General features: G+C 45.6%; 1 protein-coding gene across 1 annotated transcript in view; it reads right to left on the reverse strand.

Moving 5' to 3' along the window:
- The window catches only part of tnrc6b (trinucleotide repeat containing adaptor 6B), a 39,644-nt gene extending 15,352 nt beyond the window's left edge, over positions 1 to 24,292 (reverse strand). The window contains exons 1-13 of the mRNA XM_038974649.1: positions 23,993 to 24,292; positions 22,360 to 22,447; positions 21,913 to 21,934; positions 19,743 to 20,099; positions 17,484 to 19,532; positions 16,515 to 17,282; positions 16,106 to 16,276; positions 14,961 to 15,160; positions 14,714 to 14,788; positions 14,317 to 14,529; positions 13,297 to 13,425; positions 12,719 to 12,883; positions 8,682 to 8,819 (exon numbers count right to left, since the gene is read on the reverse strand). Coding sequence (XP_038830577.1) covers positions 8,682 to 8,819; positions 12,719 to 12,883; positions 13,297 to 13,425; positions 14,317 to 14,529; positions 14,714 to 14,788; positions 14,961 to 15,160; positions 16,106 to 16,276; positions 16,515 to 17,282; positions 17,484 to 19,532; positions 19,743 to 20,099; positions 21,913 to 21,934; positions 22,360 to 22,416 — 4,344 coding nt within the window. The 5' untranslated portion in view covers positions 22,417 to 22,447; positions 23,993 to 24,292. The remainder of the gene's footprint in view (positions 1 to 8,681; positions 8,820 to 12,718; positions 12,884 to 13,296; positions 13,426 to 14,316; positions 14,530 to 14,713; positions 14,789 to 14,960; positions 15,161 to 16,105; positions 16,277 to 16,514; positions 17,283 to 17,483; positions 19,533 to 19,742; positions 20,100 to 21,912; positions 21,935 to 22,359; positions 22,448 to 23,992) is intronic.
- Between the last annotated feature and the right edge of the window lie 2,901 nt (positions 24,293 to 27,193).

The following is a 27,193-nucleotide window of genomic DNA, read 5'->3' on the forward strand; positions in this document are numbered from 1 at the left end:
AGGTAAATAGGTCAAACTATTCTATAGGGTTGGCCGATTTAAAAAAAAAAAATATTATTATAAAAACATGAGCTGGCGCATACCCAGAGAAAATTATGTTATGTAGAGGTGCTGACTAACGGCGAATAAACTATAAGCTATAAAAATAGAGTCGCACACTCTATATATAAACTCCCAGTAATTTATCAAGTAAGTCACCACTGTTTCAGCATCACTGTGCCTTCTTCAGGGTAATGTCAAGAATGCTTGAACCAGGTTATGTAGAGAAACAGCGCAACCAATGACAACAGTGTGTCATAATTATTAAGTGAATTAGAATGAATTGAGTAAAACTTAAAAAACAATAGTTTATAGCATATTGAATATATTAGGCTATTGTTATCATATGGAAACAATTAAATATTGTGCATAATATTAGCATAAACATACATTGTTTAATTAAATTTCACATATATTTAATTGTTTCCTATTTAATAAAAAAGTGTTACATGTAATGCATAATAAGCATCATCAACAGGTGGAACATATTGGGTGTGTACGTTGATGAGCTGTAGAAAGAATATATCCATTTATAAGACTTGCTCATAAGAGAGAGTTGTTCATTTGGGGCCTGAGATCAAAGTCAATTTCCAGACAACTATGGGTCAATGTTTTTAGATGGGATATCCAGTAAGCCTTCTTTTGTAAAAGTAGGATCTCGATGTTACCTCCTCTCCTTGGTAGAGCAAAATGCTCAATGCCTGTGTATTTGAGGGAGGAGATGGGATGGTTTGCTTCAACAAAGTGAGCTGCTACTGGATAGAGCAAAAAGTTAATTCCTATCTCCCTCCAAATGCAATGCATCCATAGAAACCTTCTGCAGGATTGTTGAAAATGATGTAGGTGACCTACTGAAAGACTAACAGAAACACAAATCCTATGATAACCTGAGTAGAGACGAGAGAATGGCTCTTAAGGACTTAGTCAGATCCTTCGATTATCATAAAAAAATGTGACAAAGGAGAAGGAATTTGTATACAAAACAAATGTGACTATGTGAATGAAAGTCGCGACAACTATCTAAAAGGTGACTTCTATCGCAAACTGAATTATAACCCTACCCTAGAATTACAGCATAATCTCATCCACAGTGGAAAGCTGTTTGGAATCAGGACAAATCACCAAATTATTATGTGAATTTCTGTGTTAAATTTCCTAAGATACCAACTTTTTATACAGTCGCTAAATTACAAAACAAGTGTCTCCTCCCCCAGGTAGACCCATTGTAGCAGCAATCGACTGTGATGTCCAACATTTCTAAGTTTGTGGACCACCATATTAAACCGATGGTTGAGAATCTCCCGTCTTATGTCAGACACTTGTCACAAGATCTCATTGATAGAGGGCTTAGGAAGGATACCAGAGGGCACCCTGCTGGCCACTTTTGATGTGGAGAGCTTGTACACTAACATCCCATACACTGGAGGCTTGCAGGCGCTGCAACACTTCCTTCAGCAGAGAGACTCTACCCTTGCTCCATCCAACAGACACACCCCCTACATTCTAAAATCCTCCTATGGAAGAGATGCATAGATGTCTTTGTGCTCTGGGAAGGAAATCAGCAGTAACTAAATTAATTCCAAACTCGCTCTGAATAATTCAAAATTCACCATGCAGACTGATGACAGAAATAAACTACCTGGACTTATGGATCATCAAAGAGGATGATGCATTACACACAGACGTACAGTATACACAAAGCCCACAGACCGCAATACCATGCTATGTGCGGATAGTATGCATCCCCTTCCCCTCAAGAATGGTCTACCATATAGCAAATTATGCTGGGTTAAACAAATCTGTGGCAACCAGAAAATGACAGAAATTCCAAATGAGAGGCTACAAGGACAAAACTATTGATGCGGCAATGATGAAAATATCTCAAAAACCAAGAGAGGAAATGCTAAAAACTCAACCAAAGAAAAACAACGCAACAGTCTTTTCCACCAAGTGTACGGAGGACATGAAAGATCCTGAAAAAGCACTGGCATATTCTGTAATCAGACAAAACAATATATATAAAAAAATAATCACGCAACTCTTCAAGGAACCCCCACTGGTGGTCTATAAGCGTGGTCACAATATTGGAGATAGCTTGGTGAGATCTGACCTGCACACTCAGACACTCTTGACACCCATTACAAATGGGAACTACAAATGTGGCTAATGCACACAGTGCATTATAAGGTCTAAAAATCCCTGTAAGGTCTAAAAATCCCTGTTAGGTGTATCTCATGCAAGACCAAGGCAGTAATCTATTTTATCACTTGTTCATGTGGGAAAGCCTACATAGGACAAACAAAAATGCAATTAAAACAATGCATAGCAGAACACTGCAGCCCCAATCAGGTGTAAGAACACTGACTATCCAGTAGCAGCTCACTTTGTTGAAGCTAACCATCCCATCTCCTCCCTCAAATACACAGGCATTGAGCATGTTGCTCTACCAAGGAGAGGAGGTAACATCGAGATCCTACTTTTACAAAAGAAGGCTTACTGGATATCCCATCTAAAAACATTGACCCATAGTGGTCTGAATATTCACTTTGATCTCAGGCCCCAAATGAACAATTTTCTCTTATGGATAACATTTTTCTTTATGAAATAGGAAATTAAATGTGAAATTGAATTAAACAATGTATGTCGATGATAATAGCCTAGTATATTCAATATGCTATAAACTATTGTTTAACAATTAGAATGAATCGAGTGAAACTAACTTAATAATTATGACACACCCCTCACTAGTGTCATTGGTTGCAGTAATGGCACTGTGTCTACACAACCTGGTTCAAGCATTACCTGAAGAAGGCACAGTGATGCCGAAACGTGAGTTACCCAATAAATTACTGGGAGTTTATATATACCGTATATATATATATATATATATATATGAGTGTGCGACTATTTGTATAGCTTATGATTGTTTGAATAACAACATAACATGGCAAAAACAGTAGCACTGGAAAGTTGCATCCTAAGTGAAAGTATAGGCATTGAATTACTTTTCAAGCAGCTACAGTAGGCTACACACCACTGTTTGAGTTGAGCACCGCAGTAGTGCGCTTCAGACTATTTCACTCCCTTCATCTGAACATCGTGTCTGCCACCATCATACATGTCAGTTCAGTGCACACAGTTTAACAGAAAATAAAATATTTGAGAAAACATTTATACTGAACAAAAATGTAAACGCAACAAAATTTAGTTCGAGTTAGAGTTCATATAAGGAAAATCAGTCAATTTATATAAATACATTAGGCACTAGTCTATGGATTTCACGACTGAGAATACAGATACGCATCTGTTAGTCACAGATTCCTTTTCTTTTTTTTTTTTTTAATGTAAAAAATATATATATATTTTTTTTATAGGGGCCTTGGATCAGAAAACCAGTCAGTATCTGGTGTGACTAGGGCTGTGGAAGTCACAGAATTTTGTCAGCCAGTGATCGTCAAGCAAATAACTGGTCGGTCTCCCGGTAATTGACCATTTTAAAACATAAAACACATCTAGCACCTCCTTGCTTCCACACGCAGCCTACAAGCCATTTTAAAAAGTCTAATAAATCAATGTAATATAGCCTACACCTTCACAATAAATCCATTATGTTAGACAGGTCTAAAGAAGCATGAAGAAAATGTAGTCTATTTCAGAAGAAAAGAATAGCATACTCTGAGCTGTCTTTATGTTAGGTCCTGATGTGGCTATGCCAAATGTTAGTGGGCTACACTAGTTCATTTAGCAGACATGATTTGCTTAAAATTCCGTGGCATTATTTTATATTATTTAATAGTATGAAGAATACAATTGAACAAAGCTGAATAAAATATAAATATTTTCTCCAAGCGATTTGAGGGAGTGCCAAAAGTGTAAAAAAAAAAAAAGGAAAAATATCTAAAAAGCGCATTCACATTTTAAAAGACGGGGTTTGGACTGGTATACAAGTAACATTCTCTGAAATGCAGTACCAATTATCAGTATACAAATCACTGTCCTGTGGCATAAAATATTATGTTATGTTCTGACATGTGGTGTTGAGCGGTTAACAAAGAAACAGCTACTCCTATATGCTTAATTTAGAGTTAATAATGTAATTTTAGTTCTACAAACGTTGGGCTATATGTTTTGACATTTAATACATTGTAAGGCTGCATGATGAAACTAATGATCATTTGAAAAAAGTCGCTTGAAAGGCACGAGCTCTGCTTTGTTTTTTTGCGAAGGGTGTACACACGCCAATAGTCTCATTTACAATTTGACAAGCACTTGATAATGCCTCGAATTTCACGGCAGCATGCCCTTAGTGGCTGTAACGCACCCTAAAAAATCCATGCCTTTTGCGGCCCGGGGTGCTGCGCTGTGCCCTTCTCCCTGAGTGTGCGGCACAAGCCGTAGTTATCAAGTGATCGGGTCTCTCACAGGCTACAAGTTAAGATAGACAAATTCCAAGGTGCATATTGAAGATATTGGAAGAATTGTCCACATTTACTTTGTCAGTCAACAAGATGAGAAGGCCAAACGAACAGCAAAAGCACTAGCCTATGTCGATCTACTATCCCCCATAGTGCAAAAGTCGACCTATTCAATTCTGTGCGCAAAATAAAAATTCCAAACATACTCTGGGACAGTTGTGGGATGCAATAGATCTCAAATTAATTACAACCACAAGCATCAAAAAAACATATTTATGCAATGTGGCTGACGGAACAGATCAGAACATTTCGCTTAAACATTTTAATAAATGATTAGGCTTTTTCTTCACATTATAAGCGCAGCAATACACACATTGTAGTTGGCTATAAGCACGAATGTTTCATTAGCGGGAAAACACAATTATCAAAAGTGACCAAAAATGCAATTATGCATGTTATGCTTTGATTATAAATTGTGCATTTTATAGTGAAAATTCTCACGCTCCTTGTAAGGCGGATTAATGTGCTTAATTTTAAGAAGTTATTTGGCCACTTTAGTTGTGATAACTTTAATAAAGTTAACTCAGCAAAAAAGAAAACGTCCTCTCTGTCAACTGTGTTTATTTTCAGCAAACTTAACATGTGTAAATATTTGTATGAACATAACAAGATTCAACAAGGGAGACAAAAACTGAACAAGTTCCACAGACATGTGACTAAGAGAAATGGAATAATGTGTCCCTGAACAAAGGGGGTGTCAAAATCAAAAGCCAGTATCTGGTGTGGCCACCAGCTGCATTAAGTACTGCAGTGCATCTCCTCCTCATGGACTGCACCAGACTTGCCAGTTCTTGCTGTGAGATATTACCCCACTCTTCCACCAAGGCACCTGCAAGTTCCCGGACATTTCTGGGGGGGGGAAATGGCCCTAGCCCTCACCCTCCAATCCAACAGGTCCCAGACGTGCTCAATGGGATTGAGATCCGGGCTCTTCGCTGGCCATGGCAAAACACTGACATTCCTGTCTTGCAGGAAATCACGCACAGAACGAGCAGTATGGCTGGTGGCATTGTCATGCTGGAGGATTATGTCAGGATGAGCCTGCAGGAAAGGTACCACGAGGGAGGATGTCTTCACTGTAATGCATAGCGTTGAGATTGGCTGCAATGATAACAAGCTCAGTCCAATGATGCTGTGATCCCACTCCAGAGTACAGGCCTCGGTGTAACGCTCATTCCGTCAACGATAAAAGCGAATCCAACCATCGCCCCTGGTGAGAGAAAACCGCAACTCGTCAGTGAAGAGCACTTTTTGCCAGTCCTGTCTGGTCCAGTGACGGTGGGCTTGTGCCCATAGGCGACGTTGTTGCCGGTGATGTCTGGTGAGGACCCGCCTTACAACAGGCCTACAAGCCCTCAGTCCAACCTCTCTCAGCCTCTTGTGAACAGTGTGAGCACTGATGGAAGGATTGTGCGTTCCTGGTGTAACTCGGGCAGCTGTTGTTGCCATCCTGTACCGCAGGTGTGATGTTCGGATGTACCGATCCTGTGCAGGTGTTCGTCCTCGCAGTGGCAGACCATGTGTAAGATCAGCTGTCCGTCCTGTCTCTCTGTAGCGCTGTCTTAGGCGTCTCAAAGTACAGACATTGCAATTTATTGCCCTGGCCACATCTGCAGTCCTCATGCCTCCTTGCAGCATGCCTAAGGCACGTTCACGCAGATGAGCAGGGACCCTGGGCATCTTTCTTTTGGTATTTTTCAGAGTCAGTAGAAAGGCCTCTTTAGTGTTCTAAGTTTTAATAACTCTGACCTTAATTGCCTACCGTCTGTAAGCTGTTAGTGTCTTAACGACCGTTCCACAGGTGCATGTTCATTAATTGTTTATTGTTCATTGAACAAGCATGGGAAACAGTGTTTAAACCCTTTACAATGAAGATCTGTGAAGTAATTTGGATTTTTACGAATTATCTTTGAAAGACAGGGTCCTGAAAATATAGGCCTATGGGCTAGGCTACATGAGGTGTGTGACTATGATTTGAACAAGTTGACAAAAAAATACATTGTTTCTTATTCTGGGCATCATTCACAAGTGATTGGCTAATTGTCACCCATCACACTATTACTGATTTAATCTTGTCTTTACATATACTAAATAATATATGTGACATTTGTTTTGATTTAGAATCTACCATTATCATGCACCTGTATCAAAACAGGGGCAGAGGAAAAAATGTATGTCATCTATGCACTTAAATAGCGAATGGAGGGCTCTTTTCCCCGTGGTTTATTTTCAAGGGTATTCTCCTTTAGTAAATATAAGCAATGTGCTTAATATTAGGAAAGTAGGGCCTCCCGGGTGGCGCAGTGGTCTAGGGCACTGCATCGCATCGCAGTGCTAACTGCGCCACCAGAGTCTCTGGGTTCGCGCCCAGGCTCTGTCGCAGCCGGCCGCGACCGGGAGGTCCGTGGGGCGACGCACAATTGGCATAGCGTCGTCCGGGTTAGGGAGGGTTTGGCCGGTAGGGATATCCTTGTCTCATCGCGCTCCAGCGACTACTGTGGCGGGCCGGGCGCAGTGCGCGCTAACCAAGGGGGCCAGGTACACGGTGTTTCCTCCGACACATTGGTGCGGCTGGCTTCCGGGTTGGAGGCGCGCTGTGTTAAGAAGCAGTGCGGCTTGGTTGGGTTGTGCTTCGGAGGACGCATGGCTTTCGACCTTCGTCTCTCCCGAGCCCGTACGGGAGTTGTAGCGATGAGACAAGATAGTAATTACTAGCGATTGGATACCACGAAAATTGGGGAGAAAATGGGATAAAATTAAAAAGAAAATAAAAATAAAAAATATTAGGAAAGTTGAGAAATAAATATAGTAGGCCCAGCCTATAGAAAGCTGATGGGATTCTATTTTTATTACCGGCCATCACTCGGTTTTCTCCCGCAATTGCATAGCCTATAGAAATGTTGCTCAACATGAGCTCATGGGCTCTCATGAAGTGTTTGATTAGATTTTCAAAGACATTTGCATTGATGTCAGAATGACTAGAGGGACAATAGAGTGCTGAGTACCAGGCAGTTAGCAAGTTTGGTAGGCTACTAATAACCAGCAGCAGCATCAGAGCTTGGAGAATCCTAATTACCGGGACTAAACGGTCATGTGAAATTTGACTGCCTTCATGACTGGTGACCGCCGGTAATACGGACACCGCAACAGCCCTAGGCGTGACCACCATTTGCCTCATTCAGCGTGACATCTTCTTTGCAGAGTTGATCAGGCTGTTGATTGCGGCTTGTGGAATGTTGTCCCACTCTTCAATGGCTGTGCGAAGTGGCTGGATATTGGCGGGAACTTGAACACGCAGTCGTACACGTTGATCCAGAGCATCCCAAACATGCTCAAAGGGTAAAATGTCTGGTGAGTATGCAGGCTTCCAGGAATTGTATAAAGATCCTTGCGACATGGGGCTGTGCATTATCATGCTGAATGGAACGACAATGGGCCTCAGGATCTCTTCACAGTATCTCGGTGCTTTCAAATTGCCATCGATAAAATGCAGTTGTGTTCGTAGCTTATGCCCGCCCATACCATAATCCCACCGCCACCATGGGGCACTCTTAAAGTTGATATCAGCAAACCGCTAGCCCACACAATGCCATACACGTGGTCTGCAGTTGTGAGGCCAGTCGGATGTACAGCCAAATTCTTTAAAAATGACTTGAGGCTTATGGTAGAGAAATTAACATTACATTATCTGGCAACAGCTCTGGTGGACATTCCTGCAGTCAGCATGCCAATTGCATGCTCCCTCAAAACATGAGACATCTGTGGCATTGTGTTGTGTAACAAAACTGCACATTTGAGGAATGAATTATCCCTAGCACAAAGTGCACCTGTGTAATGATCAAGCTGTTTAATCAGCTTCTTGATATGCCACACTTGTCAGGTGGAAAGATCATCGTCGCAAAGGAGAAATGCTCACCAACAGGGATGTAAACAAATTTGTGCACAAAATTTGAGAGAAATACATTTATGTGCGTATGTAAGACTTCTGGGATCTTTTATTTCAGCTCATGAAACACGGGACCAACACTTTACATGTTGCGTTAATATTTTTGTTCAATGTATTTGGGAATATATTTAATAGGACAGACATGACTCTGTATTAGACCTGTCATCTCCTAATCAATATAATAGTAGTAGTAGTGGTAACAGTAGCAGTAGAAGTAGTACCTGTTGTGGGTCGGCCTGCTGGCGTGGGTTTTGGGGGAACTTCCTCTGGTTCTGTAGGAGCTGTTGGAGCTGCTGTGGTGAGGTGAGCTGTTGCTGCTGGGGGTTCTGCTGCTGCTGCTGGAGGAGAAGCTGGCAGGCCTGGGGGAGAGGGATAGACGACTGTAAACACCTGTTACAACACCCTAAGAAGAGGAGGGCAGTTTGAACACAGCAGATAGAGAGAGGGGTATGAACAGAGGTTGATAGAGCTGCAAGGTCTCAAAAGATGGAGACCGCCTCTAATTTTTAAAACAAATTGGGCCTACAGTATAGTTGGAAAGTATTCAGACCCCTTCCCCACATTTTATTACGTTACAGCCTTATTCTAAATTTGATAAAATAAAAAAATCCTCAATCTACACACAATACCCCATAATGACAAAGCAAAAATAGGTTTAGACATTTTTGCAAATGTATTAAAAATAAAGCCAGAAATCCCTTATTTACATAAGTATTCAGACCCTTTGCTATGAGACTCGAAATTGAGCTCAGGTACATCCTGTTTCCACTGATCATCCTTGAGATGTTTCTACACCTTGATTGAAGTCCACCTGTGGTAAATTCAATTGATTGGGCATGGTTTGAAAAGGCACACACTTGCCTATATAAGGTCCCACAGTTGACAGTGCATGTCAGAGCAAAAACCTAGCCATGAGGTCGAAGGAATTGACCGTAGAGCTCCGAGGCACAGATCTCGGGAAGGGTACCAAAAATGTTTCTGCAGCATTGAAGGTCCAAGAACACAGAGACCACCATCATTCTTGAATGGAAGAAGTTTTGAACAACCAAGACTCTTCCTAGAGCTGGCCGCACGGCCAAACTGAGCAATCGGGGGAGAAGGGTCTTGTCAGGTAGGTGACTAAGAATCTGATGGTCACTCTGACAGAGCGTCAGAGTTCCTCTGTGGAGATGGGAGAACCTTCCAGAAGGACAACAATCTCTGCAGCACTCCACCAATCAGGGCTTTATGGTAGTGGCCAGACGGAAGCCACTCCTCAGTAAAAGACACATACCATCCCAATTGGAGTTTGCCAAAAGGCACCCGAAGGACTCTGACCATGAGAAACAAGATTCTGATGAAACAAAGATGGAGCACCTTGGCTTGAATGCTAAGAGTCACATCTGGAGGAAACCAGGCACTGCTCATCACCACTCCCGAATGGCGCAGCGGTCAGTCCCTGGTTTGAATCCAGGCTGTATCACATCCGGCCGTGATTGGGAGTCCCATAGGGCGACGCACAATTGGCCCAGCATCGTCCGGGTTTGGCTATCATTGTAAATAAGAATGTTCTTAACTGACTTGCCTAGTTAAAGGTTAAATAAATAAAAATAATAATAAAATCACCTGGCCAATACCATCCCTACGGTGAAGCATGGTGGCGGCAGCATCATGCTGAGGGGATGTTTTTCAGCGTCAGGGACTGGGAGACTAGTCAGGATCGAGGGAAATATGAACGGAGCAAAGTACAGAGATCCTTGATAAAAACCTGCTCCAGAGCGCTCAGGACCTCAGACTGGGGCGAAGGTTCACTTTCCAACAAGACAACGATCCTAAGCACACAGCCAAGACAACGCAGGAGTGGCTTCGGGAGAAGTCTCTGAATGTCCTTGAGTGGCCCAGCCAGAGCCCGGACTTGAACTCGATCGAACATCGCTGGAGACAACTGAAAATAGAGCTAAAGGCTAGAGCTGCCGCTTTCAAGGAGCGGGAGACTAATCCGGACGCTTATAAGAAATCCGCTATGCCCTCTGACGAACCATAAAACAAGCAAAGGGTCAATAAAGGATTAAGATAGAGCCGGTGTAGTAGGATTCAGATGCTCGTCAGATGTGGCATGGCTTAAACTATTACGGACTACAAAGGGAAATCCAGACGCGAGCTGCCCAGTGGCGCGAGCCTACCAGACGAGCTAAATGCCTTTTATGCTCGCTTCGAGGCAAGCAACACTGAAGCATGCGCACGAGACCACCAGCTGTTCTAGATGACTGTGTGATAACGCTCTCCGTAGCCGATGTGAACAAAACTTTTAAACAGGTCAACATTCAAAGCCGCTGGGCCAGACGGATTACCAGCACGTGTGCTCAAAGCATAAGCGGACCAACTGTCAAGTGTCTCCACTGACATTTTCAACCTCTCCCTGACCGAGTCTGTAATACCTACATGTTTCAAGCAGATCACCATTGTCCCTGTGCCCAAGGAAGCAAAGTTAACCTGCCTAAATGATTATCGCCCCGTGGCACTCACGTCGGTAGCCATGAAGTGCTTTGAAAGGCTGGTCATGGCTCACATCAACAGCATCCTCCCGGACACATTAGACACACTCCAATTCGCATACCGCCCCAACAGATCCACAGACGACGCAATCTCATTCGCAATCCACACTCGCACTTTCTAACCTGGACAAAAGGAAAACCTATGTGAGAATGCTGTTCATCAACTACAGCTCAGCATTCAACACCATAGTGCCCACGAAGCTCATCACCAAGCTAAAGACTCTGGGACTAAACACCTCCCTCTGCAACTGGATCCTGGACTTCCTGACTGGCCGCCCACAGGTGGTAAGAGTAGGCAACAACACGTCTGCTGCCACACTGATCCTTAACACTGGGGCCCCTCAGGGGTGTGTACTTAGTCCCCTCCTGTATTCCCTGTTCACTCACAACTGCGTGGCCAAACACGACTCCAACACCATCATTAAGTTTGCTGACGACACAACAACTGATCACCGATAACGATGAGACGGCCTATAGGGAGGTCAGAGAACTGGCAGTGTGGTGCCAGGACAACAACCTCTCCCTCAATGTGAGCAAGACAAAGGAGCTGATCGTGGACTACAGGAAAAGGCGGGCCGAACAGGCCCCCATTATCATTGACGGGGCTGTAGTGGAGCGGGTCGAGAGCTTCTAGTTCCTTGGTGTCCACATCACCAACGAACTATCATGGTCCAAACATACCAAGACAGTCGTGAAGAGGGCACAAAAAAAACAAATCCCTTCGGGACTGAAAAGATTAGGCATAGGCCACCAGATCCTCAAAAGGTTCTACAGCTGCACCATCGAGAGCATCCTTACCGGTTGCATCACCACCTGGTACGGCAACTGCTTGGCATCTCACTGTAAGGCGCTACAGATGGTAGTGCAAACGGCCCAGTACATCACTGGGGCTAAGCTTCCTGCCATCCAGGACCTATATAATAGGCGGTGTCAGAAGAAAGCCCATAAAATTGTCAAGAGACTCCAGTCACCCAAGTTAGACTGTTTCCTCTGCTACCGCACGGCAAGTGGTACGGAGCGCCAAGTCTAGGACCAAAAGGCTCCTCAACAGCTTCTACCCCCAAGCCATTAGACTGCCGAACAATTCATAAAAATCGCCACCGGACAATTTACATTGACACGCGGCCATCACAAAGAGTGGCCATCACAAAGCCCCTGACCTCAATCCCATTGAAAATTTGTGAGCAGAACTGAAAAAGCGTGTGCGAGCAAGGAGACCTACAAACCTGACTCAGTTACACCAGATCTGGCAGGGGGAATGAGCCAAAATTCACCCAACTTATTGTGGGAAGCTTGTGGAAGGCTACCCGAAACATTTGACCCAAGTTAAACAATTTAAAGGCAATGCTACCAAATACTAATTGAGTATGTAAACTTCTGACCCACTGGGATTGTGATGAAAGAAATAAAACCTGAAATAAATAATTATCTCTACTATTATTCTGACATTTCACATTCTTAAAATAAAGTGGTGATCCTAACTGACCTAAGACAGGAATTTTTACTAGGATTAAATGGCAGGAATGATGAAAAACTGAGTTTAAATGTATTTGGCTAAGGTGTATGTAAACTTCAGACTTCAACTGTATATAAAAACATTGATGCTTCAACCAACATGGCTTTAATCAGAACAAATCTAAGGTAAGTTTTTGTGTTCCTCAAGGCTTTGTTCTCTGACCACTACTGTGATCATTCTAGTGTTGTATAGGAGTATAGCTACTCACCAGCTGGAACTGGATGTGCGGGGGGTAGATGCTGCTCAGCATGGCGATGTGCTGGGGGGACAGCTGAGGGGGGAACACGCCCCCTCCTACACCCCCCACCCCACCCACACCTCCGACTCCACCCACGTTGGGAGGCGGCATCTGCTTCAGCACAGAACCTGGCACCTGGAACACGTACCACCGTGTTACCATGGGAACGTGGAATATAAAGCATCTTCTGTCTAGCACATTCCATTTCAAAACAGCATATCAGTGAGTGCACTAACTCATCGATTTGGTGAGGTTTTTTTTTATCCATTGAGTGTGGTCACCTAAATACTCCCATTAGCCTATAAACAAGAGCAGGCTGGTGAAATAAATCACATCTCTGGAAACAACGTTTCACAGAAAGAACTTACTAAGAAGCCAACGGACCAAAAATCTATTGTTCTGAGCAGAGGTTTGGGCATATAGGAGACTGATTTACATAAAGGAGTCCCTTGATAAAAGCCTTGTAAAGGTGAACGTTAAAACAACTGATTACCTCTAGAGTCTGATAAAATGTAAAAAAAATATATAAATAATAAACAAAAGGGTACCTGAGGTGACAGGAACTGATGAGGCACTTGTGCTCGTATCCCTGCGGACGGGTTTATGGGTGGCACACCGGGCTGGTGTCTGGACGGGGGCATCCCACCACCACTGCTGCCAAACATGTTATGACCACCCTGACAAGGAAACAGAGGGAGGGAGTGGGTTAGAAACATGGCTGACTCTTTGACAGACATAACGATGGGGGAGATAGGGTGGGAAATGAGAGACACAGAAGAGGACGATACAACACTGACACAGAGGAACTGATTTTGGGGGACTTTTTACTTGATGTTTAAAGGGAAAATCTGCAATTGCTGCATACATTTTTTTATTTTCTATTAAATGATATGTATGTATTGATTTTTGATAAACACAATTTATGAGGGATGGACAGTAAGAGAAGTTTCTATGTACAGGGAGATGTGGTGAAGTAGCCTGGTCCCAGATCTTATGGAATAACAACAATAGTCAGAGTTGGCTAAAGCAGAAACAGATCTGGGACCAGGTTAGTGGTGAAGCAATGAGCTGATGGTCTAATGGAGACAGAGGGACACAGCCTTACTTGTCTAGGGGGGATAGTGTGGTTGTAGAGGGGGGAGGGCTTGTAGACAGAGGGTGGAGAGTACTCCTCCCCAAGGCACCCATCCTGATTGGTGAAAGGCAAGGTCTGCTGATCGCAGTGACAACCAATCAAAGTAGTTTCCCAATATGGGGGAAGAAGTAGGCGAGACAGGGAAGGGACCGGAAGAGGGACACAAAAAGAAGGAGGGCACAGGAAGAGGGACACCAAAATAAGGAGGGGACAAGAAGAAGGATACCAAAAGAAGGAGGGGAAGTAAGAAAGAAAGAGACATAGAATAAAGTGTTAACGAGACAAGTGGTACTTGGAGAACAGTCAAAGTCAGAGGTTGCGTCCGAAATGGAACCATGTACCCTTTAGTGCACTACTTTTGACCAATACGTATAGGGCTCTGATCAAAAGTAGTGTACTATAAAGGGAATAGGGTGCCATTTGAGACACCAACCTTGTCATAGTAAGGCCCAGGGTCGCCAAGCCCCATCTCTTTGGAACCAGGTGAACGGTAGACCATCCCTCCTCCTCCCATGGCTCTCTGCCCTCCTTTACGCATCTCTCCATTGTAGTCATTCAGACCCATCCCTCGCTTCTCTCCTTCCATCTTCTTATCCTGAGGAGGACCAGGAGCCAAGTCCAGAGGCCGCCCACTAGGATCATCCCCCTGCAAACACAGCACTCATCACTCAGCACTCATATCCTCATCACTACCACCATCATAAAATCAACCCCACCATACCTATTGGCATGTCATCCTAGATACAACAACACATTTCTCACTACATACAGTATCTCAAACACAGTGGATGCCTGTGGGCTCTAAACTTAGCCTTATCTCTGAAACTTACCAGGAGCCCCATGTTGGAGAACTGTTTGTTCATGGGGTTCATCCAGGAGTCTCCTCCTCCACTCTTCAGGGGAGCCTGAGAGACAAACATACAGATATAACATTTCTGGCAGTAAGTTTTTTTCTGGCACAAACAAAGGCCATTCTCCCACCAAAAGGCCTCATCAAAAATCCAACTCCTCTCAAGTATCTGAATGAGGCAACCACCATAGAAAACCTAACCTAACCCATTGTGGATGCTGTCCTACCTTGTTGTTGGGCTTCTTGCCCCCGTGACCTTGGCCCCAGCCCCCACTGTTGTAGGAGGAGCTGCTGCCCTGGGACCCAACACTGTTCCACACCCCTGCTCCTCCCTCCTCCTCTTCCTCCCAGCTGGAGTGACGCGAGGCCGCCACCGAGCCCTGGTCTCCCTCACCCCAGCCTCCTTCTTGCATAGACTTTGAACCTGCTATGGAAATAACAATGAGTAGCATTATTACACCAATAATATGCTGTGTGTTATGATGACACTGCAAATCTGTGATTGTGTCTGGATTTTTTGGGAGACATTTTGTAAACAAACCCTATGTCTCTACCATTAATGGTTAAAAAGTTACTGACGATTTACTCTGAGAATTTAGCATGATTAGAGTGAATAGAATATTATGACGGCCATGGACAAAAATGGTCGCTGCTCTTTAGAACTCGGTCACTGCTCTTTGGGCAGAATGGCACTAACTTCATGACAGTCCGCTTGTAGTTTGCCAAAGGGCACCTAAAGGACGCAGACCATGAGAAACAAGATTATCTGGTCTGATGAAACCAATATTGAACTCTTTGGCCTGAAAGCCAAGCGTCACGTCTGGAGTAAACCTGGCACCATCCCTACAGTGAAGCGTGGTGGTGGCAGCATCATGCTGTGGGGATGTTTTTCAGCAGCAGGGACTGGGAGACTAGTCAGGTTCGAGGGAAATATTAGAGAGAAAATAATATTACAGAGCAGAGAGAAATCAGAGAGATCCTTGATGAAAACCTGCTAAATAGCTGTGCAGCAATGGGAGAAACTTCCCAAATACAGGTGTGCCAAGCTTGTAGTGTCATACCCAAGAAGTTGAGGTTGCAGTCGCTGCCAAAGGTGCTTCAACAAAGTATAGTAATGGGTCTGAATACTATGAAAATGTGTAAATCAGTTTATTTGTAATTTGAAAAAAATTATAAAAACCAGTTTTTTGACATTATGGGGTATTGTGTGTAGATTGATGAAGGGAAAAAACAACATACTCCATTTTAGAATAAGGCTGTAATGTAACAAAATGTGGAAAAAGTAAAGTGGTCTGAATACTTTCCGAATGCACTGAACCTAATCAGACATTGTCATGTCTTTTTGAGGCTTTACAGTAGTTAGTTTCCTTACCAGATTTGATGGGGTTGGGTGAGGGGTTTCCCCAGCCAGAGGTGTTCTTCCCAGGTTCCTCCCCAGGGTCTCCCCAGCCGGTGGGGGTCTCAGTGGGCTTCCCCCAGGCTGCGGTGCCGTTGTCCACCGGGGGGTCTGAGGGAGAGCCACCATCCCAGCCAGACGATGGCGCTACACACACGGGCAGGGATGTATCCATCAGTGACACAGTGGTGTGATTTATGTACGGTGCTCTACACGTTTATGGGAAAGACTGATTTCTAAAAGGCTTATTTATGCATTATGTCCTTACCAACAATCCCTTCCTTCCACTCCGCATGTCTATTAGGCTTAATCTTATATTTTAAAAATCTATGCGAACAGTCCAGCATCAAAGTATAACACATCAGCCTAACAGTTAGTCTCTTACCCATCCCTGGAGCTTTCCCAGATCCAGGTCCATGGCCAGGGTTGATGTCCCTGCCTCCCATCCCAGTGGGCTGCCTCCCAGGCCCAGGTTGCTGCTGTAGAGCTGGAGGCCCAGGCTGCTGCTGTTGGGCCGGTGGTCCTGGCCCCTGGCCGTGCATTGGCAGCTGCTGACCAGCGGGAACGCCGTTCTTCTCCCACAGGTTGACAGCCTTGTTATTAAACTGGCTGGGGTCTCCCCAAGCCGACGTCCCATCGTCAATGTCCATCTTCCTGCTAATGAATTGTGGTGAAGGTTCCTCCCACCCGCTGGACTGCGGCCCCTCCCCTTCATTAGGACCGCTGGGGATGGGTCCGGCCGTCCAGCCTGAGCTGCTTTGGTTTTGGGCCTGGGGGCCCGATGGTCTCCCCCAGCCCCCTCCTCCTTGCATGTCCCCTGGGTCCAGCGCTTGCTGCGGTAGCGGCTGCTGCTGGGGCTGTGATTGGTGCTGCTGCTTTTGTGCCATGGGGCCTTTCAGAGAGGCTGTCTGGCTGTTTGGCATCTGTGACGGGTGCATTTTCCCACCCCCCCCTCCACCCCAACGCCCCTGGTGGGGTTTGTTGCCTCCCATGTCCACACCTGCCCCTCCTCCACATGTACCTCCTGCCCCCCAGGCTCTCCTCGGGGCTCCCTCGTCCCAGCTACCCCACGTACCGACTTCTGAGTCTCCCCCACCTTTCCTTTCCTCTCCCCATCCTCCTCCTCCTCCAATGCTTGATTTGGCCTCTCGCTCTCCCCAGTCCCCCCCACCCCTCTCCCTCTGTCCACCACACCCTCCTCCATCCCTCCCCATCTCCTTCCATCCTCCTCCTGTCCCCTTCTCCTCCTGGCTGCCTCCCCAGCCACCACCTCCTCCACCTTGGTTACCCTGTTGTCCATTATCTCCCCACCCTCCTCCTCCACCACCACCACCTCCTCCTCCTCTACTACTACGTTCCCTCCCTCCACCCCACTCTGATCCTTCGTTCCCCCATCCTTTTCCTTGGCTCTCCCCTGGTCCTACCCCACCCCAGCCTCCTGTAGGCTTCCCCTGGCCTGGTCCAAGGCCTCCTCCTCCTCCCATACCTGCTCCAGTGGTCATTGACGCAGATTGTGTGATACCAGAAGGATTCCTCATGTTGGATCCCGGGTGAGGTGGTCCTCGGTTGGGTAGGGAGTTGCTGCAACCGCTGCTGCTGTTACCACCACTCTCCCAGCCTTCCCCAGAGCCACCAGAGGTCCCCAGGGAAGGATTGGAGTTCAGGTTGGGAGCTGAGCCAGGGAGAAGGGAAGGAGAATCAGTAGTTGTAGCAGAGCCAGTGGAGTACTGAGAAGACGGACCAATGGGAGGTGGAGAGTTTTTGGATGAAGCAGACAACCCAGAACCTCCTTTTCCTGGTTCTAGGTCCCAGGCCACGTTCTGTCTGATCTGGGTCTGGCCCCAGCCCGTGTTGGAGAGGACGCGCGGGTCCAGGTCATTGCGGCTGAGCATTGCCTGTAAGGCCACTTCAGGGTTGGGTGGTGGGGGGTGGGAATACCGGTGGTGGCCATACCCATGGTGTTGATTGTGATTGCCGCCACCTCTGGAGTTTCCTCCACCGCTGGATGAAGAATGACCTCTTCCAGCCCGGCCCCCCCCCCACTCCCCTGTGTCCCCCTCTGCCCCTCCGTCCCCCACTCCAACTCCCTTCTGATTGTCCAAAGCTCTTGTCGTAGTGGTGGATGATTTGGGAGAAGAGGCGGCGGCAGGGGGGTTGCCGATGCTGCCCCCGCTGCTGCTGCTGCTACTGCTGCGGCCGCCGACACCACCACCAGCCTCCCCTCCTGAATTGCCAACTCCACCACTTCCACCCATCCCACCTGAATTACCTCCCCAGTCTCCAACTGAAGACCCTCGCTCTCCTCCTCCCCACCCTCCCTGAGATACCCCGGCGGTCTGAGTGTTACCCCCACTTCCAGCGCCCCAGGCTTTCCCTCCATTACCCCCCTGAGCGCTGTACCCCCACCGCGAGCCTCCATCACCCTCAGCAGCTCCCCCTTCCCAACCATCAGTCCTTGACGCACCCGTTTTGGAGTTAGCAGCGGGGAAAGGCTGGCCTCCCCAGGAGGAAGAGGTTTGGGAAGCAGAGAGATTGTCTCCCCCGTTGCCTCCTCCCCCACAGTCTATATTGGCTCCCTCCCCTGTCCCCACGTTTTTTGGTCCTGCTCCGGTCTCCAGTGCCGCTCCACCCCAGCCCCCGTCCGACTGGTGCTCTCTGTCTCTGGGTTGCATTTGGTGAAGTTGGTGCTGATGAGCAGATTGATTCAAAGCTAGAGGTTGGTTCCCCAGGGCCGGGGGAGGGTTGTTGGCAGACAGAGACCCAACCTGGCTCTGGAGGAAGGAAGAGGGGGGGGCCCCTTCAGAGGAAGCTGCCCCAGCTCCATCCTGCTGCACTAGGGCAGGCCAGGCGGTAGGGTTGGCATTTGGGTTGAAGTTGGCACCAGGGATCCCCCCACTGCCACCAAGGGAGCCATCAGGGCCCACTGGCAGAGGGGAGGATTTGGGAATGGGTGGCAATGACGTCCCTGGGGCTGCATTCCCTTCTACAGGACCCTGTGAGGCAGCAGACCCCCACACCACACTGCCGGACAGCATACATTCATTGGACATTGAGAACGAGGAAGTGGGTGAAGGACTGCCAGGATCACCACCTTTCCATGAGGCACAGCTGTTCGGCATTCCACCACCTCCCTCCCCCGACGACTCACTACCGCTTCCTGGCCCTGAAGCTCCACCTCCTCCACTCCCGTCACCATGGGCGATGCTAGGCCACTCCTCGAGGTCCGAGCCGTCCACGATGACCTTCTCCCTGCCCTGAGAGGAGGGCAGGCTGCCAGAGCCCGTCCCCCACATGGAATTTGCATAATTTGAAGAAGTAGAAGAAGCAGCAATTGATGATGAAGAGGATGATGAGGTGAGGGGCAGTGAGGGTGCAGCTGGACCCACATAGCCTGGACTGGAATCTGGACGGGAAACAACATAAAGACACATGAGAGACACACACATTGTTGACTGCCGCCCAATTTTTATGGACTTGGACAAAGAGAGAACAAATAGTTTTTCCCAAAACGCTCTACCAAGACAAAGCGAGTAAAGTGGGATGCACTTCTAAAGTATTCAAACAGAGCCTAACTTCGCATGATGCCCCATGTCGACTCGTGCCAGACACCCACCTGAGGCAGCAGCCATGGTTGCGTTGGGGCCGTCTCCCCCTCCGCCCCCTCCACCCAGTAGCATGGAGGACAGCGGCGGCTGGCCCCTCTTCAGTAGCACTTTGTGGTCTTGCTGGCAGCGGAATCGCGGGGGCACTTCGCGGGGCATGTAGCGCTGGGGGGCCTGGGTGCCTGCTGTGGGGGGCTGTCCGCTGGCCACCGCCGGCCGCTTCGCATTGTTCCCGCCCTGAGGGGGGGCGCCGCCTGCAGCCGCGGTGGCAGGGGAGGAGGATGCCGAGGGGGTGGGTCCAGGGCTGGGGGAAGCAGAGCTGGGGGCAACAGGAGACTGGGTGGACAAGGGCTTGGTCAATTCTGGCACTGCATGGTGAAGTAGAAGAGAGAGAGAAGTCAGTAAGGAGTATAGAGGACATTCAGCATAAAAATGGTGATATGAAATTAAAAGAACATTTCCTAGTGGATAATAAAACATTTTATCTAGCCATCATCATTTGAAATAAGAGTCAAATTGCCACATGCATCTAAACAATAGACCAGACCTGGTTCAAATACATGTGTATTTCAAATAATGTAGCCAAATATACTACTTTCATTTGAAGTATTTTTAAGTATTTTCAAATAATTGGCTTGGGTTATTTGAAATTGGCTTGGGCCATGAACAGGGGTATTTGGAATTAGCCACAGGATGACCGTTGAAACTATTTAAGATTCTTTATCAATCGGAATATCTGTAGCTACTTTTTAAGTAAATAACTGCAGTCAACTTCTGCCCTAAGTTAGGAGATAAAGCAGATTGCGTTCATTTCACCCTTCACATTTTTCATTTCGAAGCTTACCGGTAGTCCCCAGTCATATGGTGTATGTTTTCAAGCACATAATGACGAGAGACCGTTGACTGTTGTGCAGCACTCGTCAGGAAATCTAATTACAACTTTGCCGCTAGATATCTTATAACTAAGTTAACTGTCTTAAATGTGCTAAATGCTCTGCAGTTGTACATTTGGTTTGCTAATTTAGTGGCTAGTTAGCTAGCTTCTTGCAAAATTAAGAGTCTTGGTAACAGCCGAGAATCCCCTCCTGGATCTAGAGACTTACTGTCTAATATTTGCTTTGTGTGTACAGCAAACTGAGTAGCAATTTTGCATTACTTGTATAACTTTAAGAGCTGGGATGTCTGTCCTGCAAATTGTTTGTCAGAGACTGTATAAAATGTTTGCAATATGTTCATGAGCATTTAGCTAGCATTCCCTATGGGATTTTACATATACTTTTTAGCATTGCTAACCTTTTGGGTTCGAAAATAGCACCCCTTGTGTTCAGTGCCAGTATTACCGAATATCCTGGGATCGCACAAGGATTTCAAATAACCCTAGAGCAAATCAGACCGGAGATAAAATGCATGGAGTACTGCAATATTTGTATGAGTATTTTCAAATGCATGTCAATATTTTCCAAATGCACTCCCTAATATATACAGGGGGTACTGGTACAGAGCCAATGTGTTGTACCGGTACCCCCTGTATATAGCCACACTATTGTTATTTTACTGCTGCTCTTTAATTATTTGTTACTTTTATTTCTTATTTTTTCATATATTTTTTAAAAACTGCATTGTTGGTTAAGGTTGTAAGCATTTCACTGTAAGGTCTACACCCGTTGTGTATGGAGCATGTGACAAATACAATTTGATTTAATATATTCCAATATTCAGTTACTTATGAGAAGGATGGAAGAGGGAAAGAAACTGTGCTCTTTATCTGCTGGATAGTGTGTCACTGGAGTAACAAAGCCAACCGCATAAACAAACAAAGCTCAGGCACCCAGAACAAAACTCTTGCGTAATTGCATCAGATGCTTGATTACGTTCTGGTGGGAGAAATATTAGAAAATGTACTAATGAGACTAGCGAAGTCTCTAGCAAAGTCTCCACCCCTCCGAACAGAAACTCAGACAGTTTTGGGCAAGTCTATGGGCCAAAGATGCAAGCACTTGCGAAATTGTGATTAGTACAAATGATCAGTGACGAAAAATCTGCATACTGGAACAGTACTAAGTTCCTCGTTAGTTGTCGCAAAAAGAAATGATAGCGATGAGAACGACAAGACCGCCATAAGCAGACAGAGAAACACGTGCGACAGGTGAATCTAGCAGAGGACACAAAGACACCACTCACCTTTGTTTTTTTGCTCTGCAACCTGAAAGCCAAATATGGAGATATTAATTAATTTGTTAAAGACATTCAAGTGAAAGACAAACAGAACTGTATGAACGGCAAAGTAGGCCAATGAAAGAGTCAAATGTGTGGCAGTGGCACTGGCTGGTTGGAGTACTGTGGTCTGGACAGAGTGCCAGGCATAACAACACTAATGAACAATCTATTATTCATTACATTTAATTTATTGAGACGTGTTGTGTGTATTGTATACAACTTTGCAATACTGAATATGCCCCAGCTGGCCAGGTCATCACAACTTGGTGATATCATGTAGCCTATAATCTGGTTCATCAGAATACTATTGTGTCAAAACAAAAGTTCTAAGAAAAACAATAAGACTGCAACAAGTTAAACTGAGCATCATTCTGGGCAAAGTTGTATGTTGGCGTGGAAATACATCTTTACCTTCTGAGATGCTTCCCTTTTCCTTTTGTCGTCTTTCTTCCTTTTCTTGTCTTCCATGAACTACTGTTCCCTTTCCTGATACTCCTTTCTGGGGGAGAGGGGAAATAGAAGAAACACATTATAAACCGCAAACCAGTGCAACTGTCCTCAGAACAATCTGTATACTGGCTTGAGCCACAATGATTTACAGGTTCAGAAGATTGCTTGGCAGGTGCTGTACTGTTCATAGGGTAATTATCCACATAATACACCTGCAGGAAATTTCAGGCTTATCCTCCCCTCCAAGCCTTGTGAGTTAGCCAGTAAAAGGATGGAGTGTTCAGGTCTTGTTCTAAGCTTCGAATGCTAAAGGCCTAGTCCTGTTGACAAAGCAGGGACACACTTTCTAATGCCTTGTTTTCAAACTATGACTTAACGCTAGCTAGCCTATACCATGACAGCACTGTAAGGGATCTGAAGTATGGCTGCCTTGACACACCTATTAAAATGCAGTTACTGTTTCTGAAAGGCCAGATATACTAAACGGGTTGGTATTCATCTTAAGGAACCCATAAGTAAGCATTCAAATAAAAAACGGGGCATGTAACGTTACATCACAAAAATACATGAACTGCCAGCACACTCATTGTTGATAAAGAGTCAAGGTGACACATTGCCATGGACACAATGATCTGAAAATGACCTGTAAAGACAACGAAACTGATCATGATGCGAATGTGCAGCTATCTGGCCCTTATTTATCAGTGACATAGTTAACGTTAGAGGCTATGGGGGCTCAGTATGAGCCACAGTTGTCATGATTTCGGGAGCTCGGGGTAACTACTGTCAGACGTATGTAGCTAGTTACGTTAGCTGCAACAGCTATCCTTCATGCACGCACGTAACCTTTCGTGCATGGGAATAAGCAACTAGCTAGCTAGCTACCTTTGCAAGTATGAAGGTGCAACAATTATTACAATATAACTAGCTAATGCTAAACCCTGCTGATGGTGGCCATTCAGCAACCGTGGCTCACAACCAAAACGCTGCATGTCGATGGATGTTAGCCATCGTTATGAAACTATGGCGGGCTAAAAATGGACACATGACACGGACACCAGGCTCAGATCACGAAACCGAGGAGCTAACGTTATCTATCCACGCAACACAGGTAGTTCACTGACTAACGGTAAATGGACCAACATCTTCATATTTTAGTGTACGCGAGGTCTTGCACCGACCTAGCAAGGTAAAATAGAAGTAGCTAAATTAGCTATCTGCTGTGTCGACCAACTACACACCCTGTAACTAGTTGCTAAACTAACTAACACCATCGTTGTTTTGTGATTTTAAATACAAGTATGCCAGCATTATTTGCTGCAGGATTACTACCCAGACTCCGGATTTATATTGCTACATTGGTCTGCTCGTGACTGAAGTAAGTGTCAAGAGAACCTCTCCAGATGCTCACTCGCGCGACGACATCAATTCTGTAGCATGCTAGCTAGCCATATTTTAGCACCGATGTCGACAGAAAATTGCTGCGTTGCAAGACTGTTAGCAATAGCCTCTTATCTATGGAATATGCATATTATTGCAAAATATGCATGCAGTTAACCAACAACTTTACAAATAGTGACGAAGATATACTCACCTCAGGAATCACATATGAAATAGAGCTAGCTAACTAAAGCTAAGATTATTTCCTCTTTCATCTGTGACTGAAGTGCTTCAGTGCGAAATCCTCGTTTTTTTTTTTTGTCATTCGAGGCTACTTGAAAATCAGCAGCCCCTAAACGAATAATGAGGTAACGTTATGTGGCTAACAAAGAAATATACTTGTTGGTGCTCTTGATTTCTAAGTAAGTACTATGATAATGTAAACCTAGCTAATGTGCAGAAGAATTCGTTTTTAAAGCGCTGGAAAGTCAGTTGGTTGACGGTCGGCCATTTTGCAGCTATGAATCGAATGTCTCGCCAGCAGCAAGCTCTCTCTGGTGGGGGTGAGGGAGATTTTTGTCCTTCAATTAGACAACTGTGGAGTTAGTTTCATACAGCATCATTACCGTTAGACAAGAATTCCTTCGTCAAATAAAATACCAGTTTTAATGAATGTCATGGGTTGATCAAGTATGGACACTGTGTGCTGTTAAGGGCTGTCTTTGTAATGACGTCGTATTTCAAAAATGTCTGCCATAAATATGCTACAAATGTTTTAATTTCATGGATTTGGTATTCTAACTGAAACGTTTAGATGCCCCCCGCCCTTCCCATATTATTTAGAGGCATTGATTGTAATGCACTTTTTTTGTGCTGCAGTATTGACTAAACCCTGAGAGTGGCGCAAGATTTCACACTACACATTTCTTGCTTATTTTCGCCCCCAAATAATCCGCCCGTTTGCTGTCTGTCTGCGAGGCGTTTGTGTTCCTTTGTGTTGAATTTGTCAGGGATACAGTATTTTGGTTGCAACAGTGGTGAAATTCTAATTTGAACTGATTACAACTATATTTCAAATATACAAGTACAGTTGTCTTCTTTAATTACTTGGATGCTGTCTTTAATTTATTTTTTTGTCTATCAAGAAAGAGTGATGGACGAAGAAAAGGTTTGAGCAGGTGAACCAACAGAAGACAGGCTAGAGGAAAGAAGGGCCAGGGAAAGTCAGGAACATGGGAAAAATATAAAATCAACATGCAACAATTTAAACGATTTGACTGAATTACAGTTCATTTAACGAAATCAGTTAATTTAAATAAATAAATGAGGCCTTAATCTATGGATTTGACATGACTGGGCAGGGGTGCAGACATGGTTGGGCCTGGGAGGGCATAGGCCCACCCACTTGTGAGCCAGACCCAGCCAATCAGAATGAGTTTTTCCCCACAAAAGGTCTTTATTACAGACAGAAATACTCCTCAGTTTCATCAGCTCCCTGGGTGGCTGGTCTCACGATCCCGCAGGGGAAGAAACCAGATGTGGAGGTCCTGGGCTTGCATGGTTACACGTGGTCTGCGGTTGTGAGGTCGGTTGGACGTACTGCAAAATTCTCTAAAATGTTGTTAGAGGTGGCTTATGGTAGAGAAATGGACATTACATTCTTCGAGAATAGAGAATACGATAGACATCAAGAAAGCCAGTCAGTTGATTATTGACACGTTTTTCCAACACTTGATAAACAGGGAAAAATAGAAATTGGCCTGTAACAGTTAGGATCAGCTTGATCTCCCCCATTAAATAAAGGATGCACCGTGGCTGCCTTCCAAGCAATGGGAACCACCCCAGAGAGGAGAGACAGGCTTAGCAATGATAGGGGCTGCAACCTTAAAGAAAGGATCTAAACCATCTGACCCAGATCTTTTTGGGGGGTCAAGTTTAATGAGCTCCTTTAGCACCTCAGACTCAGTGAAATTTTGTAGCGGGGAAGGGGGAAAAGAGGGAGGAGCACCAGGGCTAGTCGCATTAGAAGGGGCGGGAGATGAGGAGATGTTGGATGGGCAATGAGGCATGGCTGAGTCAAATAGGAATCCTGACTTAATGAAATGGTGATTAAAGAGCTCAGCCATGTACTCCTTGTCAGTAACAACCACATCATGGGACATGGGTAGCTGTGATGAAGAGGGTTTATTCTCCAGATCTAACCGTTTTCCAGAACTTTTTGGGGTTAGACCCACAGAGAGAGAACTGCTCCTTAAAGTAACTAACTTTGGCCTTCCAGATAGCCTTAGTGCACTTATTTCTCATTTGCCTGAACGAGATCCAGTCACCCTGAGTATGTGTGTGCCGAGCCTTTCGCCAAATGGAATTCTTGAGGTGGAGTAACTCTGCAAGATCATGGTTGAAACAGGGGCTGAACCTGTTTTTTTTCTCATTATCTTTATGGGGTGTATTATACCACTGAAAATATACAAAAAGGTCCAAGCGTCTTTGACAGATGGGATCAAGCTGATTCTATAACTCACTCCAGACCTGACTGCCCTCGACCAGCACAAAAACATCCTGTGGCGAACTGCAATAGCATCGAAGAGTCCCCGCGATATGCAACTGTTCAGGGAAGTCAGGAACCAATATACGCAGTCAGTCAGGAAAGCAAAGGCCAGCTTTTTCAAGCAGAAATTTGCATCCTGTAGCTCTAACTCCAAAAAGTTCTGGGATACTGTAAAGTCCATGGAGAACAAGAGCACCTCCTCCCAGCTGCCCACTGCACTGAGGCTAGGTAACACGGTCACCACCGATAAATCCGTGATAATCGAAAACTTCAACAAGCATTTCTCAACGGCTGGCCATGCCTTCCTCCTGGCGACTCCAACATTGGCCAACAGCTCCGCCCCCCCCGCTGCTACTCGCCCAAGCCTCCCCAGCTTCTCCTTTACCCAAATCCAGATAGCAGATGTTCTGAAAGAGCTGCAAAACCTGGACCCATACAAATCAGCTGGGCTTGACAATCTGGACCCCTATTTCTGAAACTGTCCGCCGCCATTGTCGCACCCCCTATTACCAGCCTGTTCAACCTCTCCTTCGTATCATCTGAGATCCCCAAGGATTGGAAAGCTGCCGCGGTCATCCCCCTCTTCAAAGGGGGAGACACCCTGGACCCAAACTGTTACAGACCTATATCCATCCTGCCCTGCCTATCTAAGGTCTTCGAAAGCCAAGTCAACAAACAGATCACTGACCATCTCGAATCCCACCGTACCTTCTCCGCTGTGCAATCCGGTTTCCGAGCCGGTCACGGGTGCACCTCAGCCACGCTCAAGGTACTAAACGATATCATAACCGCCATCGATAAAAGACAGTACTGTGCAGCCGTCTTCATCGACCTGGCCAAGGCTTTCGACTCTGTCAATCACCATAT

The sequence above is a fragment of the Salvelinus namaycush genome, chromosome 35 (genome assembly GCF_016432855.1).
Source record: "Salvelinus namaycush isolate Seneca chromosome 35, SaNama_1.0, whole genome shotgun sequence".
NCBI lineage: Eukaryota > Metazoa > Chordata > Actinopteri > Salmoniformes > Salmonidae > Salvelinus > Salvelinus namaycush.